Source organism: Corythoichthys intestinalis, chromosome 16, assembly GCF_030265065.1.
Source record: "Corythoichthys intestinalis isolate RoL2023-P3 chromosome 16, ASM3026506v1, whole genome shotgun sequence".
NCBI classification, from domain to species: Eukaryota; Metazoa; Chordata; class Actinopteri; order Syngnathiformes; family Syngnathidae; genus Corythoichthys; species Corythoichthys intestinalis.
Window position 1 is genome coordinate 31,186,487 of NC_080410.1, and position 20,804 is coordinate 31,207,290.

At 42.8% G+C, this 20,804-nt stretch overlaps 1 protein-coding gene across 3 annotated transcripts; it reads left to right on the forward strand.

The window, feature by feature from the left end:
- On the forward strand, positions 1-20,014 carry sh2b1 (SH2B adaptor protein 1). Of its 3 annotated transcripts, none has more exons than XM_057860931.1 (10): positions 1-211; positions 5,771-7,552; positions 11,059-11,160; positions 11,242-11,333; positions 13,940-14,016; positions 14,082-14,237; positions 14,325-14,536; positions 17,511-17,685; positions 17,811-17,901; positions 18,985-20,014. In XM_057860931.1, exons 2-10 carry the CDS (start codon positions 5,957-5,959, stop codon positions 19,004-19,006), a joined length of 2,523 nt encoding a protein of 840 aa, XP_057716914.1. In that variant the 5' UTR covers positions 1-211; positions 5,771-5,956; the 3' UTR covers positions 19,007-20,014. The 3 variants fall into 3 exon arrangements, with proteins under 3 accessions (XP_057716914.1, XP_057716915.1, XP_057716913.1); XM_057860932.1 differs by lacking the exon at positions 1-211 and adding an exon at positions 2,819-3,044 and having other exon boundaries at positions 13,943-14,016; XM_057860930.1 differs by lacking the exon at positions 1-211 and adding an exon at positions 2,821-3,044.
- The last annotated feature ends 790 nt before the right edge of the window (positions 20,015-20,804 follow it).

Sequence of the window (20,804 nt, forward strand, 5' to 3'; positions counted from 1 at the left end):
TCGCGTGACGTTGAATTCCCACCGAGTCTCGCGTGGTTTTGTCGGCGCGAGCATCAGTAGCGATCAGCAGGCTCGCTTCTCGCTGCGTCTCGTCTCGCCCGCAATCTTGTTGTTGAGCAACAAGCAGGAGAAGGAAAAGCGGAAGACGACATAGGGAAGGAAAAAGAAGTGTCCCGCACGCCCCGCTTCGAGCTGGGCTGCAATTTCGCAGGTAAGCAAGTAGGCGTCTTTGAGCGAGCTTGGCTAGCTGGCTAGCCGAGCTCAGGGCTAGCCGAGGGGCACAGCGCATTGATTCGGGGCCGGTGGACGACTTTTCGCACGGGACAAACGAGCGAACCTTACGGAACACGAGGCGGCCCGCCCGTCGAGACAAACGTGACGTTCGGTGCTCGATTTTATGGATAGGACAAGCTGCACTCTGCTAGTCCACAATATGTCCTGCCGAGTATTTACCAGCTCGACGTCACACGCAAATCATGCTGGCAAGTGGCAACAATCATTCCCTACTTGCACGCGGCATTTTCCTGTCATTCCATTCTTAACGCTCTTGGGAAAAAGAAAACTCAAACGTCGTTTTCTTAACGAACCAGGGGGCTTCTACGTTCCAATATCTCGAAATGGCCTATTTTCAACGATTTAGCCCTTGTTAACCCTTTCAGGATAGTGGTTGCTACAGTGGGCAATTAGGGGTGTGACAAATGATCGAAATGGTGATATATCGTGATACTTTGTATCACAAAAGGTTATCGATAGGCTCCTGCCAAGAATCAAGATTTCGTTTTAAAAAGGTGTCAATTTCAAAAAAATAAATAAAAGGAACCAACAAGTTGCTACCAAAATCTTCCACCATAATAGTGTCTCCGTTAACTCTAAGGCTGCATTGACGGTGCACGACGTCTTCAGGGCATTTACAGGTCACTTGCGGTTCATTTAGGGCATATATAGGTAATTTCCTGTTGAGTTTGAGTCACTGCCTATTAATTTGGGTGATTCCCAGGTCACTTCCTGTTCTGTAACTCAAAATCAACAGGAAATGACCCTAAAAATACCCCAATATCAACAGGAAGTGACTGAACATCAACAGGTAAATGACCTTAAATTAAGGGTGTAACTGTACATATATTTGTATTGAACTGTTTCGGTACGTGGTGCTCGGTTCGGAATGGAGGCGTACCGAACGAGTTTCTGACGTAATGTAACCCTTACTTTTCGAGGCTGTGAGTCGATCGGGTAACAGTTTCTTTGTGTAGATTATATTTACTCAGTCTTCTCTACTATAATGAGGACTAACACGGTGGGACAGTATAACCCAGAAACTTCAAGGGCGCGACGAGGCCGCCGCGAGAACGCAGTGAAACGCGGGCGTTAAAGTCAATCAGCCAATGCACACCAGTCGCAGTGCGACCGCGTGGTAGACGCGTCCCAGAAGCTGCCCAACACAACGCACGCGAAAAGAACTGCAGAGTTTATGATTTGACGCGAGACGCGACCCTCCTGTGTCAATACTAGTACCGGTAGCTAGGATCTGGCAGACCGGAAGTCACTCGTGTAAAAGTACTGTGGATCTGGTCGATTTTCAAACTAATATGCAATCGTAACCCACTTTTTGAGTCCATCAGATCTCTTGAGTAGTAGATCGGGGCACAGTTAATTTGCCTTTGTTGATTTACTGCTGTCTTCTCTGCTATAATAATAACCAACGCGGCCCTGTGTTCAATACAAAACCCTCCTACGACAACAAAACAAGTAGGAACTAATATTCACATAGGAACTAATGTTATACAACATAAAATATACAATATAAATGAATACTACATCACATTTGTAAAATATAAACACATAATAAAATAAATAATAGCCCATTTAAGTAAAATAAATTGAAATGAGCTAAAACACCTGTAATTAAATAATAAGAATAATACACAGATCCTGCTTACACAATTAAATTTATTAATTTCTATGTGGCGCTTTAACCTGAGAAAATCCTCCAATAAAGCTTTTGAAAACCGTTCATAAGAAAGAAAAAAAAAGATTCATTGAGGCATTACATTTGTAAAATACATGTTAAAATCTTTGTCATTGGGATTGCTTTTCAATTGTTGTTGGATTATCTTTAAATACCCGCTACTTTTTGAGCAGATTTCTGGCTTTCTATAGGCTAATGTTCCTATTGTTGAAAGCACAAAGGTGTGTAATAAACAACTTGCACATTTATATTTTGCATTTTGTTTTCTTACTGTACCGAAAATGAACCGAACCGTGACCTCAAAACCGAGGTACGTACCGAACCGAGATTTTTGTGTACGGTTACACCCCTACCTTAAATGGCCCAAAATTACCTCATTGCCTGGCATTGGCTGCCACTGACGGCCATAGACGTTCAATTCGTTTGAAGTGGGAGGGATGGTTCATTCGCTGCCACCCTCCCAGTTCAAATGGATTGGACGTCTACTAGTGATAAACTCATTCCAATTCACAGCAGAAGCTTGTTTTTCTGTTTATTAGTTGTTGGTCAGAAAATCATTCTATGATATTCTACAAATGTATCGATAATCGTATCGCAATATCATCAGATCGTTATCGTGAGCGTTGTATCGCAAATCGTATCGTGTGGTACCAAGAGGTAAGCCTGAACGATATATCGTTTAAACCTCGCCATCGTGATGTGTGCATGCGCAATAGTCCCATAGCAAGGATGTGCAATAGTTTTTTTATTTCATAATCCACAAAAGTCGCATAGCCTCCCTCCCTCCCTCTCTCAGCTCTTTGGTCTTGAGTCACTGCGGCACTTGCTTATTAAAGTTAACGATGTTGAAAGCTGGGTTTCTTTGGTATTGCCAGAGGAGCGACTTCACACCTGTCAATCATCGTTTAACTTGTTAAATAGTTGCTGCGGCAAGGAAGCGCTGGGTGGAATTAATGTTTGTTTGTGTGGGGAGAGTTTCAAGACAGCCGGACCTGTTGTGTTGTGGCGAAAAAAAACGCCAAAAGTGATCATGAGGAGTTTGTAATTTCTACATGTCACTTCAAGAGTCACATCCAAGGTAGGTAAACAGAAGCATTTAATAAAGCCAAGCATTTTTCTACTAGAGTGCTTTATTCTTGCTTAACAATGATTCGGTGGGACAGTTGGTTAAAACTGATCATAATTATTACATTTGAAGTGCTTGAAAACCATTTATTAAAATATATATAGCCTACAAGTTTTCAAATCATACTTTGGGGGAAAAAAAGTGAAAAAACATGTCTTAAATGTATCTCTTTCCAATGCTAAATCTAAATAAATGCATTGAACACACACAAAAACACCCCAGAAATGAGGGGGGGGGGCGCTACTTCACGGTGTTTCACTTATCGCGGCAGGTTCTGGTCACCATTAACCGCGAAAAACGAGGGATCACTGTACACTTTGGTCACGGTGAGTCATCCAAAGTCTTTCCAAAAAGCTGTTAAAGTCATCTAGTGAACATTTCTTTAAAAAAAAATAATATATATATATATATATATATATTTTTTAAATATCGCAATATAATATCGCAAACCCCCAAAAAATCGCAGCAATAGTTTTTTCCAATATCGTTCAGGCCTACCAAGAGGTTCCCACTCCTAGTGGGCATCTATTCAAAAGTTGCCATTCGCTTAAATCGTTCACTGCTAGCCAGAGCCAAGGAGCATGTGTTGTGATAGTTGGTAAAAGAGGTGACTTAATGTTGAAAACAGACAGGAATAGTTATGAGTTATTATGACGTCCAGTCTATTTCAAGTGGGAGTGGCTGCAGCGATCAATATGTCGCTTTTAGCTCCTCCTAGTTAAAATTAGATTGGACATCTGTTGCCGTCAATGGCAGCCAAAGAGTTAAGCTATGTGAGATCACAAGAGATTTATAAAATCAAAAATAAACCCTCAGCCAAATACACACGGCCCACACTTTTTTAAATCTGTATTTACTCCCCCAAGTTTTTTAATAATGTTTTTTGCTAGGTTTAAATTTGTAAATTAATTTCATTTTGAATTATTCTTTCGTACTAATGGCCTTTTTTCATGTGTTCATGTTAACTTTGTTGCTATTTAAAAAAATATTTTTTTTCTAAAGTGGGTCCTCCAATAAATTCATTAATTAAAAATGATGTAAATATTTTTAAATTTCCCATTGCAAAATACTACGGATGCAGCACTATTACTAGAATTGGATGTCAAATGGATGTCCAATGGGGCGCAATTAGCGTCTGGGCCAGACCGCTGCGCTATATGAATATAATAAAATTTAAGTAAAAATTCTTGCATGAAAGGGTTAGATTGTGTGATATCAATACCATATTTCCATACCATAATTCAATAATTATGAGGTAATTTGGTGACCAGAGACTTAAAAAATGGGGACTTTTTACTCCATTCTAAAGTTGATTTTATCATTTTTTAAATTTCATTGTATTAACTCATTGCCTTCTATTGAAAACGATACACGCCCAATTCATTTTTACTCTGAGGACTGTGAATACTCACATTTCAGTGATTGATCACTGATAGCCCTCCCAGTCAAAATGGATTGGAATTCTCGCATCCTCATTGCCTGTCAGTCCAGGCTGCAACTAACGATTATTTTATAATTGATTTATCTGATAAATGTCACTTTTTTTCAGGTACCTTCACAATTTAACTTGTTTTAGGCATGTTGTAAGTAACAATGAAGACAAAATGGATGACTATTTACTTCTAAAATATTTTATAACAGCTTCCTGACTTAATTGTAGACTACAACTGTACTGTTTTAGTACATAAAATGTATTAAAGTTTTTAAAAAAGGTTTTGACCATAAAACAAATGAATTTGTCGGTACAAAAATCAGACAAAAGCCATGTTCATTCAAATTTAAAAAAAAAAAGTTTTTTCTTGTGGGCAAAGCACTGATATATATTGTTTCAATGTCTCATTTCTTTATACAAACTAAACAACAGAATCAAATGAGCAGGCAGAATGTAATGAATATTTTCTTTATCAAACAGTTGTTCTTAAATACAATACAATCCAATTTCAAAGCACACTCTTGTTTGACAATTTAGTTTGTGTTGAAAGGAGAGACCAAGCTGTTAAATGAAGTAGCTGTTTGTTTGGTTTCTTTGTAAAAAGAAATGAGACAACTTTACTATCTTAACAATAACTCAAGTGCTAATGTGCTTCTCCAAAACACAAGACACTTAGGCCCTAATTAGCATAATCGCTCACTAGCTTAGCGCTACGGCTAAGTAGTAACATCAACACAGAATGCAAACAATAAAATTGGCTTCACATACCCACCTCTGACGGAGGCACACTGGATCTAATAACACAACAGACAATCAAATTCTTGACACTTAGTTAGCTACAGCAACCCAGCAGCAGGAGTTTCAGTGGCAGCGGTGAACTCTCTCTCTTGTATTAAGCACGGTCATGCTCGCAGCTTGACATTACACACAAACAAGGACCAAAACGGGGCAAAAATCGATTATCAAATTAGTTGGCAACTAATTTAATAAACAGTTTAATCGATGGTTTGTCTCAGCCTTACTGTCAGTGAGTTAAATGAGTGCCCGATAAGGGGTTAAATATTGAAAACAATTTGAAATTACTCCGCGAGTCAATTTTTAAGTGTGCCTTCATTTTCTTCTTGAATTTGAGGTTAGGATCTATTGTGTTCATGTATGAAGTTCATCTGGAGCTCAGTGATAAATGCCAACATAAAAAAAGCTGATTCCAAAGGATTTTGATGATTTCTGCTGTTGTCTGTTCCAGGTCAGGAAATGGCTTTCCACGTGTGGCTCCCCTTCTAATGCCGCCTGAACAACAGGAGGAAACACGGACACCGTCGGGATCATGTAGCTGAACGACGCTGATGCACGATGTATCGCGGCACATGAGCGCGGTGGTTGACACTCGCCCATAAACCTGACCATCAGTTTGGTCGCCATCGGCGGGACGATGAACGGAGCTCTTTTGACTCCTCCCAGCCCACGGGCCGTAAACTCCTCCCCCTTGCCCCCGTCACCCTCCCCGTCACCATCCCCTCCATCGCCCTCTTTGCTGCCTTTGTCGCCCCGGCCGCCGCCCCTCCCACCCCTGATGAGCCCGCCACCACCGGCCCACCCGTCCTCGCTGTCGGACACCCCCACGCCTTCACCCTCACCTTCCCTCAGCTGGACTGAATTCTGTGAGCTTCATGCCCGCATGGCGGCCGGCGACTTTGCACGGCACTTTAGGGCATTCCTCTTGGAGAACCCTCACTACTCGCCTGACTCCGCCACCGCCTTCTGCCGCCGCTTCACGGATCGCTTCGTCCGCCACTTTCAGAGCGAGTTGGAAGGGGCGCCACCACCTGCCGCTGCACCTGGCAGGGAGGAACCGGGGAGTTGGGCACCTCAGTCGGACGGCACATCTCTGGAAGAAGATGCCGCGTCCCCCTTGTCGGCATCCGGGGCGGCGGCCCCGCTTTGCACCACCGCAAATGTGGCTCGAACGGCTTCCAAACCGGCACCTGTTCGCCTTCTCCTGGACAACCGTAGTGGGGACAAATTTCAAGACCCTTACGCTCACGGTCAGGTTCTGCCGCCTTCTTCGTCGTCATCCTGCTGCTCCTCCGTGGGCGGCAATAATTGCAGGCGGGACGACAGGGGTGGCGCCACACTAGGCGGAAACGGGGATGCGCCCGCCGAGGAAGAAGAAGACGGCTGGCCGGGGGCGGCCTCCATGGGGGAGGATGTGGAGCCGGATGAGCGGGAAGCGGAGAGCGGCGAGGGGGATGGCCCCGACGCCTCTTGCGGGCCACCCACACCCCCACCTTGCTCCAAAGGCGGCAGCGGTTCCAAAAACAAAGTAAAGAAGCGCTTCTCGCTTCGTAGCGTAGGGCGCAGTGTGCGCGGCAGCGTTCGCGGCATCCTGCACTGGCGAAGCTCATCCAGCGACTCTGCACCAAGCCCCCTGGCCCCCAGCTATGGCTACACAGTGGGTGCGCAGGAAGCCGCTCTGTCCCGGAACGCCATCGCCCAGCCTCCAGCGCCTGCCTCTTCCATGCCCGTGTCTCTGTCCATGCCCCTGTCCCTCCCCCACTCATCTTCATCCTCCCTGCCCCCTTCGTCATCCAGCAGCGCCACCTCCCTCTCGTTTTCTGATGCCGCTCGAGACCGGAGGCGGAGCAACGGCGAAGCTGGCGAGAAGGACAAGTGGAGCCACCGTTTGGAAAAATTGCGACTGACTCGATCGCCACCCCCCGTCCTCACTCCGAGCGCCACTTCAACCGTGCTGTTGCCCGCGGCGCCGCCAAGGAAGGTTGGTCGGCTGGTCCGGGAAGGCGGGGTCAGTGTCAGTTCATCTAACGATGAGTTGAGTGCCGGCCACGGCTTCCCGGGCTTCTCCTTTGCGCTCCCGCATCACGGCCCCGACAACAACAACGCTGCGGGTGCCGGTAACGTGCCATGGAGAGGGGGGCGTTGGCACAAGTGTCGTCTGGTACTCCGAGAGAGGGAACGAGAAGGGGAGCGAGGCGAGGAGTACTACTTAGAATTCTTTATTCCGCCTAAGGTACGATAACAAACAACAAAACACCTGACAGCGATCAGTCTATATTAACTCATTGGCTGCCATTAACGTTGATAAACGTCTAATCCATTTGGCTGGTAGTACCCTGCCCCAATCGTTAATCGAAGTCAATGGCACCAAAATATGATCATTCACTCATATCCCACTTATTTTTTATGGTTTGGACTAGTGCTCCAACGATTAATCGATTCACTCGAGTATTCGATCAGAAAAAAAGATTTGAATTAAATTTTGCTGCTTCGAGTATTCGTTTAATTAAAGTGGCGTTGTAATGGTTTATTTTGAAAGTTTGCATTTAGTTTTATTGCTTTGGATCGATACACTGCCCTCTAGTATGCCTCATTTCACATGGCTGAATCCAGCTGCTCCCTGTTAGGACTTATAAGACTTATTGTCATATAAGCTAAGTTTTTTTTTAGCTAATAATTTTTTAATGCATTTGTAATTTATTTCATAGATATATTTTGCGGAAATATGTGTCTGAACCATTTGTTAAGAGCACTGTAATAAACAAAAACACGTTAGCATTTAAGCTAGCAGACTTGCTATGTAATTCTTTTGTTCTACATGTCTTTTTTTTTTTTTTAATATCATTTGAGGCTCAGCTCAGATATTTTAATTTTTCATGTTCCTTATCCGATTACTCGATTATTCGAACTAACTAGTTCATCGATTAATCGACTACTAAAATAATCGATAGCTGTAGCCCTAGTTTGGACATCAATCAACATCAATGGCAGCCAATAAGTTGAAGCACAAGCTGGTACCTAATAACCTTGTATTACTCATATAATCAAATAACCAAGTATGCACATTGCAGATTTCTTACACCTCTTATAATGGAGAAAATAATGTTTTAAATAGACATCTAATGGATGGAGCCATTTTGTGACATCATTTACACTCACGCACATATCTGAAAAAGGTATTGATGTCGTTCTCTTTAAGTTGAAGTAAAATGTTGGTGCAACACATGTAGACAGACTGTATAAGAATACTCGCATCCGTATATTTTTCCTCTCTATCCAAATGGATTGGACGTCTACTGCCGTCAACGGCACTGAAAAGTCATCATTCAAGGGCAGCAATTCTAGTTCGAATGGATTTGACGTATATCTTTGTCAGTGTCAGCCAACGACTTGTTTAACTTTAACTCAAATGATGGTGCAACACATGGAGACAGACAGTATAGTAGGGCTGCAGCTATCGGTTATTTTAGTAGTCGATTAAACAATGAACTAGTTAGTTCAAATAATCGAGTAATCGAATAAGGAACATGAAAATTAAAATACCTGAGTTTAACCTCAAACGGTATTAAAAAAAATAATAAAAAAGGATCTATGTACAACAAAAGAACAGTGGCTTACTTACATAGCGAAAGGCCGCTAGCTTAAATGCTATAAAACGCTGTTTTTGTTGTTGTTGTTGTTTACAATTGTTCTTAACAAATGGTTCCGACACATATTCCCACAAAAAATGGCTAAATATACCTAGAAACTAAATTAAGAATGCATTTAAAAAAAAACATAAGCTCTTGGCTTAAAGAGCATATGACACCAGAAAAAAAGTCTTATATGGCATTATTATGTGAATTAGAATCATATTTTGAGACGATTCGACTATATACAACAATTTAGCAAAGCGCAGATGACGAGAAATTAGTCTTTTAATCTGCCGGTTAGCCACGCCTACCATTATAGGGCTTTAGCGTCCCCAACAGGTGGATGACGTCAGCGGTAGACTAGGCTCATCGGTTTTACTATTCAGCCCATTGAGGGGGAATTGTTCAGAACGAGGAAAACGCGACGAAGAGAGCTGCAAAATGTCATTGTTTCAGTCTCTCTACTCCCAATATTTTTACAGGATATTCTTTTTATCCAAGTACTTTTCCCCAATAGCTATATAAATGGCTTGAGAAGGACCAGTCAGCCCGTCGAGGGGGAACTATTCACAATGAGGAAAACGCGACGAAGAGAGCGGCAAAATGTCATTGTTTCTGTCTCTTTACTTCAATATTTTTACAGGATATTCTTTTTACCCAAGTACTTTCCCCAATTGCTAAATAAATGGCATGGTCATGACAAATAACAATCTTGTGCTAAATGGAATGTAAAATAATAAAAATCCATTTATTCAAGACGAAATGGCAAAATTACTCCATAATGGTCAAAACAGTCGACTTCACCTTTACTGTCACACCTCCCGAACGATATTTTATGACACCTAAATCGGACATATGTCATTTCCCTTCCCCGGCTTCGGAGAATGTAAACAGACCAGAAGGAGTGACAGCTAGCCGACATGCTAACCCGAACCGAGGGATGTTTCAAAGTCTTCGAAGTGGAAAATCACACATAACTAGCCTGGATTATTTGACATGACGACCCGGTTGTCGAGTTTCTTTGCGGATCGGCAAACCGCCCGGCGGAGAGCAATTTACAGTTCGTTCCCTGGAGGAGGGTGGCTGGAGTTGTTGTGTAGCTAACACGCTAACAGCTAACTGCTAATGAGCATGAGGATAGCTTTTTACATGCCTATCAATGATCAAACGTAAGTAGTCCTTTATTTAAAGGAATTTTATAGTGTTTACTTTGTAATCACTGTATTCGTATTTGACATAATACAAAACAAGATGTTTACTCACTTCCTTGTAAGTCCAATGGTCCCACAGTAAATATCCACGGTGAATGGGAACCTTTTGAAACTCCAAAAAGGCGCATACGCCTCTCCCGCATACAGAATGATTTTTCTGCAGCCGTTTGGCTGGCGTGATGCAAAAAATAAAAGTATTAATCCGCAAAATCAGCTGAATCCTTCGTCCTCATACACAACAGTACACTGTATAGTGAAGAGAACGTCTTCTACCGTACACGTCACAGTGCCCTCCTCCTCAATGCAAGACCAAAGCCGGAAGTCACTCATTTTCATGGCGCGGGATTCAAAAAACTAAATAAATATAGCGATCGCTTCCACACACATCCAAGCGGTCCATATCATTCAGGGGCATAAAATACCGCGTGTATTATGAAATAAACATGCTTTTTCGTGTCACAGGCACTTTAAAACTTGGCTTATGTTGGTCTTAACATGGAACATGTGAAATGAAGCAGACTAGAGGCCAGTGTATCCACCCAAATCAATTAGACTAAATGCAAACACTTTCAAAATAAACCATTATAATACCACTTTAGTTAAACAAATACTCAAAGCAGCAAAATTTAATTTGAATCTTTTTTTCTAATCGAATACTCGAGTTAATCGATTAATCGTTGCAGCACTACAGTATAGCAATACACACAGGCATATATTTTTTGGCCTCACAGTCTAAATGGATTGGACATCTATTGCCGCCAATCACACAGAAACATTATTTAATGCCAGCTATCGTAGTTCAAATGGATTGTCACTGTCAATGACAATGAATGAGGTATTGATATCCAAAGATATTTGAAATAATGAGAAAGTGCCTCCACTTTTGGTATGGTCAGGCATCCAAACCACGGCGGACGGTGTCGTGTGGCGCCATAGTTGACGTTAGGAGCACGACGGCGCTGGAGGTTCCGGATAAGGAGAACAGCTTTCTGCTGCGGGTGAGATGAAAAGCAAACGCGACAGCCGGTTGGCAACCGTTTTCCCCACTGTCTTTCTACTCAAGTGTGCTCGTTTCTCAGCTTGAAGGGGCCGTCCAGTACGTGATAGAAACACGTGACGCCGTCCAGATGAGGGCATGGCTCAGCGACATCCGAAACGGTGTCTGTCTCAGGTAAGAGGTTCAGCGTGTAGTGTACATGGAGCGCGACATGGTGGATCACGTGTCGTGCCATTTGAAGTGTATAAGGGCTCCCGATGACCCCAAAACATTTTTTTGCGCCTGAATTTGCAACATTGTAAAATGCATTTTTCACAAATCTGAGCTCTCAATTAGGGCTAGGCGATATGGCCTTAAGTACGTATCACGGTAAATTGAGCAGATTTACTTCGATAACGATAAATGACGATAAATTCGCCCAAGCGGACTGTTATATAATTTGAAAATGTGAATCAATGCATGGAATACAAATGAACCATTTCTCATTAAATTTATTTACCAGCTTTCAATTTCACAATTGAACATGCAGTCTAAACATTAAGTATAAAAAAAATCTTGTAAACAATAAGAATTCTAGTGTGAACATTTATAACAGTTTGTCAATCTGACGACTGCAAACATGTCATTGTAACACAAATGACTTGCAGCTTTAACAGTACACTTCAGACAACTTATTGGTAATGGCTGCTGTGACATAATTATTCAACACAAGTGTTTACGTCAAGGTTTCAGTTTTTTTTTTTCCAGAACATTTTTTAATACATGCACCCCCCACACAGACACAACCAGATTAAAGCTGTATTGCTCTGATGCCAATGAAACATTTAAGATTTTATGATGGCAGAATAAAGCAAACACAGAGAAAAATAGCTATGGCCATTAAACTGTCATATTATATGTAGGCTTCACTGTTGGATTATACTTTATGCTGAGTGCTTCACCAAAGATACCAAATAACGCGACATAATGATTGCTAGATGAAGTCCGTGCCCAGTCCACTCATTAATTTCAGCCATTTCGACAAGGTTAGAGCCGCTATCCGACTCCATCACGTTCGTTTGTAGCGTTAGCCGCTAGCGTTAGCCTGTGGCTTGTCTACCAGAAGAAAGCACTGAAAGCATCCTCTCCTGAAATCGTGAGAACCAGGGAGGACAGCGGGTGGAAGCCCGTCTGGAACCTGCCAAGAGTTTACTTAATGTCGGGTAAAAGTTTAGCGAAGCTCCCTTAAGCCCGACTCCATCACGTTTGCTTGTAGCGTTAGCCGCTAGCGTTAGCCTACCGGGCTTCTGTTTGTTTGGCTCCCTGAAAACCACGTGACTCCACACATAAGCACACTGACTTCTTTCTAAAAGGGGAATGAACATAGCCGAACAAAGCGGGATGAAAAGACTATATTTTCTTGTTTTATTAAATTACCGAATTTACCGACATGGTCAAAATTACGTTGGTCATCGTGAAGAATTTCGGTAACGGTAGATTTTCGGTTTACCGCACTGCTCTAACAATTCACAAAGAGCATCAATAAATTGTATTTTCTGTGTTAAACTTTGAGAATAATAGGTCTTCTGTTCAAGCCTTAATATACGAATAAAGTTATACTGCTTTTTAGGTGTCAAACTCGAGGCCTGCGGGCCACATTTGGCCCGTCGCATGAGTTTGTATGGGAAATCAGGTGCATTGATTGGCTTAATTTATCCTCATAAAAATAATTTTTTGTATCTTTATATTAAAGATTGAAGAATCTGAGTATATTATTTTACCCCTTTTTAAAATTTAAAATTTTAGAAAAAGTTTTTGTATTTTCATACTGGTTTCATTTTAAATAAAAAGACAAGGAAAAAAATTGATTTTTTTTTCATTTCTCCCCCCCCCCCCCCCTTTTTTTTTTTTTTTTTTTAAATTGGAAAATATAAATGAAATACAGGTTGGTTAAAAAAAATGGATTGGGGCGTCACCAATGGACCACCGCACTTTCTACTACTCACTATCATTGTGAGATTAGTTCCATGTTTAGGGATTGTTACCATATTTAGTCCGATGTAACAATGGCATAGCAAGATGTTGACATGCTATCATATTGTTCAAATTACTGGCTGCATATGCGCTACTGATTGACTGCGGACCATTGCCGACGTGCCGGAGCCCGTCAGGTGGTTTGGGCTATTTTCTTTTTTTGCCGGAGACGTATCCTTCAAAATGGGTGGCAGGCGCTGATTCACGGTTTAAACATCAGTGAAAATGGACGATGAACGATTAATTATGAAGGTGGAAAGTCACAAAGTTTAAAAAGGAATCTTCATGGAACACTATAGCAGAAGCTATGAGGATGGACTGTGAGTTATGCAAGTTGTGTAATTTAAAACAGTAAATAGTAGAGAATGGGTTGTTGACGTCGTTGGGATGTCACAAACCCATGGTTAATGCAAAAAAAAAAAAATTGGGGGAAAAAATGTTCAGTCCAATTAAGTCCACCTCTCTGCTTCTCTGTTGAGTACAGACTCTGTGTTTGTTGTTGTTTTCTATGCCACATTATCGCGCGCGATCACGCGACAGCTCACGATGGGACGCAGCTGCCGGACTGTAGTTGTGCGCAGCCGATATGTTTTGTCCTATTTTTGACGTACTGCGCGGCACGCAGTCAACATGGAGCTTAGCGGATCCTTAACACAGATGCATCTGGTATAATTTTGCCTTAAGCGAACGCGGATGTACTTTGGTATGCTTGGGAACGCTAATAAAAGCAGGTCGAGTCATAAACCTAACATCTTCGTCTTCCGCAGCAGCCAAGAAGATCCTGACGGTGGCGTTCCATCAGACATCGGGGGCACGCCGGAGATCGTCGACCGTCTGTCACAAGGTGAGACCTGCCAAAGTGTCCCGCGCCAGCTGTCGTGTGATGCCGCTCGTTCTCGTTCACCTAAGTGTGCTACGGCGGCGTGGCGGGCGCCTCCCCTCCAATGGAGCCACTCCCGCCCGAACTGCCACCCCGAGCCCCTCTCGATGACACTGACGCGCGCATTCTCGGGGTAGGCGGGGCAAGTCTAGGTACTCCCTTTGCGGAGACGCCGGATGCCACAGGTGAATATAATGCCCCCTGGTGCATTTACCGCTTGATTTAGATTTTTCAAGGAAAAGTTTGAGTTATATTGCCACTGTGCTCGGCAGGTTCCTTCCTGTTCACGGAGGGGACAGCAGGCGAGGCTCTGGAGCATCCGCTCAGCGAGTGCCAGTGGTTTCACGGCACCTTATCGCGCCTCAAAGCGGCACAGCTGGTGCTGGCGGGCGGGCCGGCGAGCCACGGCGTCTTCCTGGTGCGCCAGAGCGAGACGCGGCGTGGCGAATACGTTCTCACCTTCAACTTCCAGGGGAAGGCCAAGGTGAGCCTAGCCTCACGTCAACCACCATTGTCGTTCAGACACCCGACAAACATTTTATGCTCCTCACACTGTTATTGCAATTAAAAAAAGATTTATATTTCAAACCAAAAAAAGGTCACATGAAGCCCTGTGACCATCGCATAATGAGGATGTAGTAAAGTTGTACTGTCAGGTCCATGAATATTTTTAGCATTTTGCTTGTGCGCCACACCACCATGGATATGAAAGATTAACGATTAGCCCCTTCCACTCGATTGCCATAAATGGCACCAAAACATGTATCATTAACCAGCAACCATCTAAATTCAAACAGTTGGGACTTTTGTTTTACTTGAACTCAAATGGTAGTGCAGCACATGTAGACAGATAACTATAGTTATACTCGCAGGCATGGAATTTGTCGTCGTGATAGTCCCAATGGATTGCACGTCGATTGCCGTCAATCGCAGTGAATGAGTGTAACAATTTATCAGGCAAGTGACTATTTTTGGTAGTGTAAAAAACTTTATCTCATCAAGACCTGGTGTCCATATACTGTATGTAGATGTTAAATTTTGTATCATGCAGGCCAAAACATTAACATTAGGTATACAAGTGTGGCCTACATGACTCAAAATGTCTTATGTTTTTTTTTTTCATCAATAATCATTGTAATGTGTTTTAATAAAAAATTGCATTTATCAATTAACAAAAATATTTTAATGAAAAAAAACTACATTAATATACCGTAATTTCCCGAATATAAGGCGCACCCGTGTATAACGTACACTCCAAATTTACTTGTAAAACCTAGGGGAAATTATTGTACCTGTGTATAAGGTGCACCCTAATTTTAGCACCAATAAGTAGAAGAATACAAGAAAACAGAGCTCGTGTACAGATACAGAAATGTCATTTTACTGACTGGTGAAACACAGCACAACCATAGCACATTGGTAGTTCAAAACATTACCGTAAACCAGTGCTTCTCAATTATTTTCTGTCACGCCCCCCCAAGGAAGACGTAAATGTTTCGCGCCCCCCCAAACTCTCTGCCGCCACTGTAAATAGTATCATTTGTCTATAAAATTACTATTATAAATACGCATCTGCCTAACATTGTGTCCTTTTTTTCTAATAAAGAAAAAAAGTAACATAGATCAAATTATAATAAAGTATTATTAACATTATTATTAGTATTATTAACATTGTTTTGTTTGTAACAGAGAAGACTTGACGTGCATCAATTTGCCTGAGTTAAAAAAAAAAAAATAATTCACATCCAAACTAAAAAATACACTCAAGGTACATTTTTGACCATTTGTTACAGAAAAATAAAATGTAATAAAATCAGTAAATAATACCAAATTAAAATTGATTAGCAACATTCACTCATGAGGACAATGTGCCAAAAAATTTGACCGAAAAAACAAATCTGAATAAAAGGGGGAAAAAAGTGTCCTTGGACAGGACAGTTTTTATTTTTGCTGCTCACAGTATTTACCTCCGTTGCAATGGTGTGGAGTTATTTTGCAATTAGCATGCTAACAATGCTCACTGGCTTACTGATATAACACTGACAAAGCAGGACGATTGTTGGCAATATTCGGCACGTTTTCACTGAAAAAATCAAGCGGCTTAACAATGAGATTGGGGTCTAATGTCTTTAAGTGGCGTCTTAATTGATTTGGCTTCTTGCTGTCTGCTATAATTATTTTTAGACACAGTAAACAGTGGTCTTTCATCATCACCCACTGTATTAAAAGTCAAAGCTAAAAGGCAAACGGCACGAAAAAAGCGCATTCACGGCGGCCACTGCCACCTACTGAGTGGATGTGCAAGTACACTTTATTCCAGTACGGCAAAAAAAAAAACACCAAAAAAAAAAAAACATGTTCCCCGAGGTCACATGCGCCCCCCCTGGCATTGCTCTGCGCCCCCCCAGGGGGGCGCGCCCCACTATTTGAGAAGTACTGCCGTAAACTGACAATATGTACGGTAATAAATGATTTGACAACTTCTCCAACTTACCAGAATCCAGGAGAAAACAAAACAGATGTGGCTTTTCTTTTAAAGGCTGCTGTATAACCTGCTCGTTTCATCATGATGAATACATTTCTTCCATGGTTTGATACGGTAAAATAAAAGTGAGGCTAGAAGTCGGAAAACCGAAAGCTCGCATCGCTGTAGACTAACAAGAGGAACTATTGTTATTTGGGTTTGAGTTTCCCGAGGGACAGATATAGTTGACGGACACAGAAAGTCTGTGTTGTGTTACATTTGTTACGGTCCGAGTTGCGGAGCTGCAATAAACGTTGACTCAAACGAGTTCAAGAAACTAAATTCTGTGCTTCATGAAGAGTTAAAAAACAAAATTTAACACAGACAAAATCATTCGACCAATCGGAGTGGAGTATTACCGTGTAACGAGTTAGAACAGAATTCACCGGCAGAACTTTTGTTGGCACGTTACATAGTTCCCGGGAGGAAGTATTTTGTTGAGGGAACAGCCGGAAAAATAGTTATATTCCACGGGTTGCATGTGAGACAGACATTGCTACCGTATTTTGTTGCAGCCTTAATGTCAATAAAGCAACGCGTATTAGCTCCGTTGTTTGATACTCCGCCTCCGACTCCTTCCCTAGCTCGCCACAACCGAAACAAAATAGTGATGTCACTTACCGTAATGGTCGGCAACGGATCGCCGCATACGTTTCTTCAACCCAACATGGCCGTGTCAATAAAAAAAAAAAATCTCTTTATATATATACAATATATTTATATTTTTGTCTCATCCCTGTACCCGTTTATAATGCGCACCATGATTTTACAAGTTGATTTTGGGGAAAAAAAGTGCGTTATATTCGGGAAATTATGGTAATTAAAACAATTGCTCATGTTTCATTGCCGTTAACAGTGCAGTCCATTTTGATTGGGAGGGCTGATCGCTGCCAATTGTTTGTCTTGACGAGGCATACTTTTTGGTCCTCTTCAGCACCTGCGCCTGTCGCTAAACGAGGACGGGCAGTGCCGCGTGCAGCACCTTTGGTTCCAGTCAATCTTCGACATGCTGGAGCACTTCCGCGTGCACCCCATCCCACTGGAGTCAGGCGGCGCTTCTGACGTCACGCTCATCAGTTTTGTTGGCGCCGCTGCTGTCCGACAGCCAGGTAGAACCCACCTCCCGAAACGCACCCTCAAGACTCCGGACGGCTCCTTCGCCCGCTCATTCCGCTGCGGCCACCCCGCGTGCATCTGACATCTTGTTGTGTTTGTCCGTCACTCATCCTTGCAGGGCGCGACCGGGCGGGCAGCCGGCCTACCGTCTGTGATGTCATCACCGCGCGCCATCCCGACTCTCCATCAACCCCCATCTCTGACTGTGTGTAAGTGAATCGCATGTGTGTGTCGTTTGGCAGTTGGCGCGTTTGTGTACGTGTGTGTTTTAGCATCAAATGTTGTGCGTGTGTGTGTGCGTGTGGCCACATGGTCTGCCCATAGATGTCATACTGTAAATAAGGCTTGATGTCTTATGCTCACTGTAAGCTAATGGGGATGGATGTTGTCACTTGTCAGCTTTCTTAAGGACAGGACTATTTGCGCTATATACAATTAAAACAAGACACCATGAAATAACTAGATCGCTCAATTTTCAGCTTGGTTTGTCATAAATGTCAGAGATGCAGTAATTTTACTGCATACTTGAGAATATAACATTTATTTTACACAGACCACAAAGTAACATATTACAACCTTCAACGCTGAATTTAAGGAAACATTTCTGCTGTTGTGAAGGCTTTTGATATTATTTCATAAATCAATCAAATCAAGTAATTCAATGCCTCTAATTTCAAATCGTTTTGACATCTTTCACCGTCAATAGTAGCCAACGAGCTAACGTTTAAATAACCTCAAGTGGTGGCGCAACAAATGTAGATTGATAGGATGGCGATACTCTCAGGCATATACTGTATTTTTTTTGTTCTCCTAGTCAATATGGATTGGACAAGTATCACCGCTAATAGCACTAAAATATGGTTGTTCAATGCAAGTTCAAACTTGGATTCACTGGCAGTGAACGAGTTTATAGGGTTTGTTATAAACTAAAACATTTGTAAGTTCATCAAGAATTCAGAATGTTAAGATTATTTCAGTGGAGTAAATTACATACTTTACATCCGTTACAATAAAGAAGACTTCTGTCGCAACATGGCCGACAATTAGTTTACCCCACTGATTCCGCCTTAAGACTCCAGCCTTATTTACTTGAGAGCTATGGTTCTGCCACCCTCTGGCGACGCTCCCCCGGACCAAAGTTCCTGTGTGAGAGGACTGTTTCCATGACAACCACAACACCTCCCGGGATGGTCGCTCACCGCCATTTGCTCACAACCTTACTTCCGCTTGCCCCAACCTCCTCCTTCCCCCACATGTTAACATTTTTTTGGCTTTTTTTCCCCCCTCCCCAGACTTGACCAGCAGACCCCGTAGCCCCCCTCAGCCGCCCCCTCTGCCCCCGGGACGCCCGCCACCCCCGACTCCGCCCCAGGAGAGGGGACAGGTGACGGAGACAGAGGCTGCGATGACGGGAAGTAGCGTTGTGGTGGAGGAGCGGGATGAGCGGGACGCTCCACCGCACCAACCGGAGGCGGTGGAAGAAGATGAGCCGGAGGCCGCTCGGGCACCGCCCCGAGCCGTGGACAACCAGTACTCCTTCTTCTGACGAGCGCCTCGTCGTCAGAGAAGCTCGTAACACTAATGCGTGCGAGAGCGAGACCGGATCGGACGCACGCTGAGTGTGTTTAAACGACACTAACGACTTACACGTGTACCTCACGACCGCCGCTAACCTCCACAACAACCTCATCCAAGGGAGCGGGCACGTGCGTGCATGCGTGAGGGTATTAACGAATGCGAGAGATTGTGAATGTGGTTAAGTTTGCGTGTTTGCGACTTTGTGTGTTTGCATAAGACGCCATCTGACTGAGTGAATGTGTGTAAGCCCAGTCGGTGATGTTATCATTCGGCGCCTCGCGGTTGGTTGTTTTTTTTTTTTTTTTTTTTTTTTTACCTCAGTGGCGCTCAGCGTTTCGTCCATCTTGTTCTTGCTCTCCTCGCCGGCAAGACTAGTATTGATTTTGTTCGTCTCAAATGTCTTTGTGCCTTCTGTTGTTTTGGGTCGGAACAAACGTTGTCCGTTCAGCAAAAACACGTGCCTTTTGTGTGTCATCTGGGCTGACTTTGGCGCTTTTTTTGCGTGTCTATCCGATCGACATGTTCTGTTCGTCGTGTCGGTGGCGCTTTTTTCCCGTGTTTCTTCTCGGTGTGTTTTCTCCGACGTGTCGTTGTTCTCACGACTTCTTGTGCCTTTCTCTGTCTCTTCTTCATCTTGTCGTTGCTGGGACCGTGTGTGGAGGGTGGCGGCTGTGCGCCCCCGTCTTTTAGTTTCAGGTTCTTCGTTGAATTGAATGATTCTAATATAAATATAGTTAAAACGTTTGCAAGTGTTGTCTCCTTTTGTTCATTCTCTTGCATTAACTGTAGAGGAAAAGCACAAACATGGATTGATTGCCAAACATGCTACAAACGTGTTTTTAAGTGATGCGAGCTGCTATTTAGATCGTTCATTTTATTATTTTCTTTCACTTGGGATTGCAATCTTGAGAGAATAGTCAGGCTTTAGGAGCATCAGACATTTAATCTTCTCAGGCATGTTTTCTTTATCAACAAAAATCACATCCTTTATTGTATACTTTAGTGAGAATCTGCGTGACTTTATTGTTAGACAGCCTCCTAGTGGCCAAAAGGCGTAAGGCACAATGACACTCAGTTTTTCTTGATATTCCGTTGACCAATCCAATTTTTTAATCGAAAAAAATTCAAAAGTATCTTTTGAGAGCGTGGGAGGGGTGACACTGATAAATGGCATTTCATTTGACATGGAAAGGATTGGTGAATGAGTTCGAGAAAAGTAACAAAGTAATAACAAAATAACAGGAAAAGTTACACATAGGCCGAGTTTGACTTTTTGTGGCGGGAGAGGGGCAAAAATGCTGACCCCGTAATGCAGGGTCAGCAATAAAATTACCAAGATATATGCTTGGATAGTAGCTTAGCCCATGCTCGTACATACAGGCATCCCAGCTGAGTGTGTTTTTCTGTCTTACCTAGTGGAGAAATAGATGCTGCATCCTTTTTGACTGAATATTCCAGCCAGGAACATTGATAATAACGTTCAAAATGAGCGTTTTTTTTTTTGTTTCCCATCATTTTTTAGGAGAATTCCAAA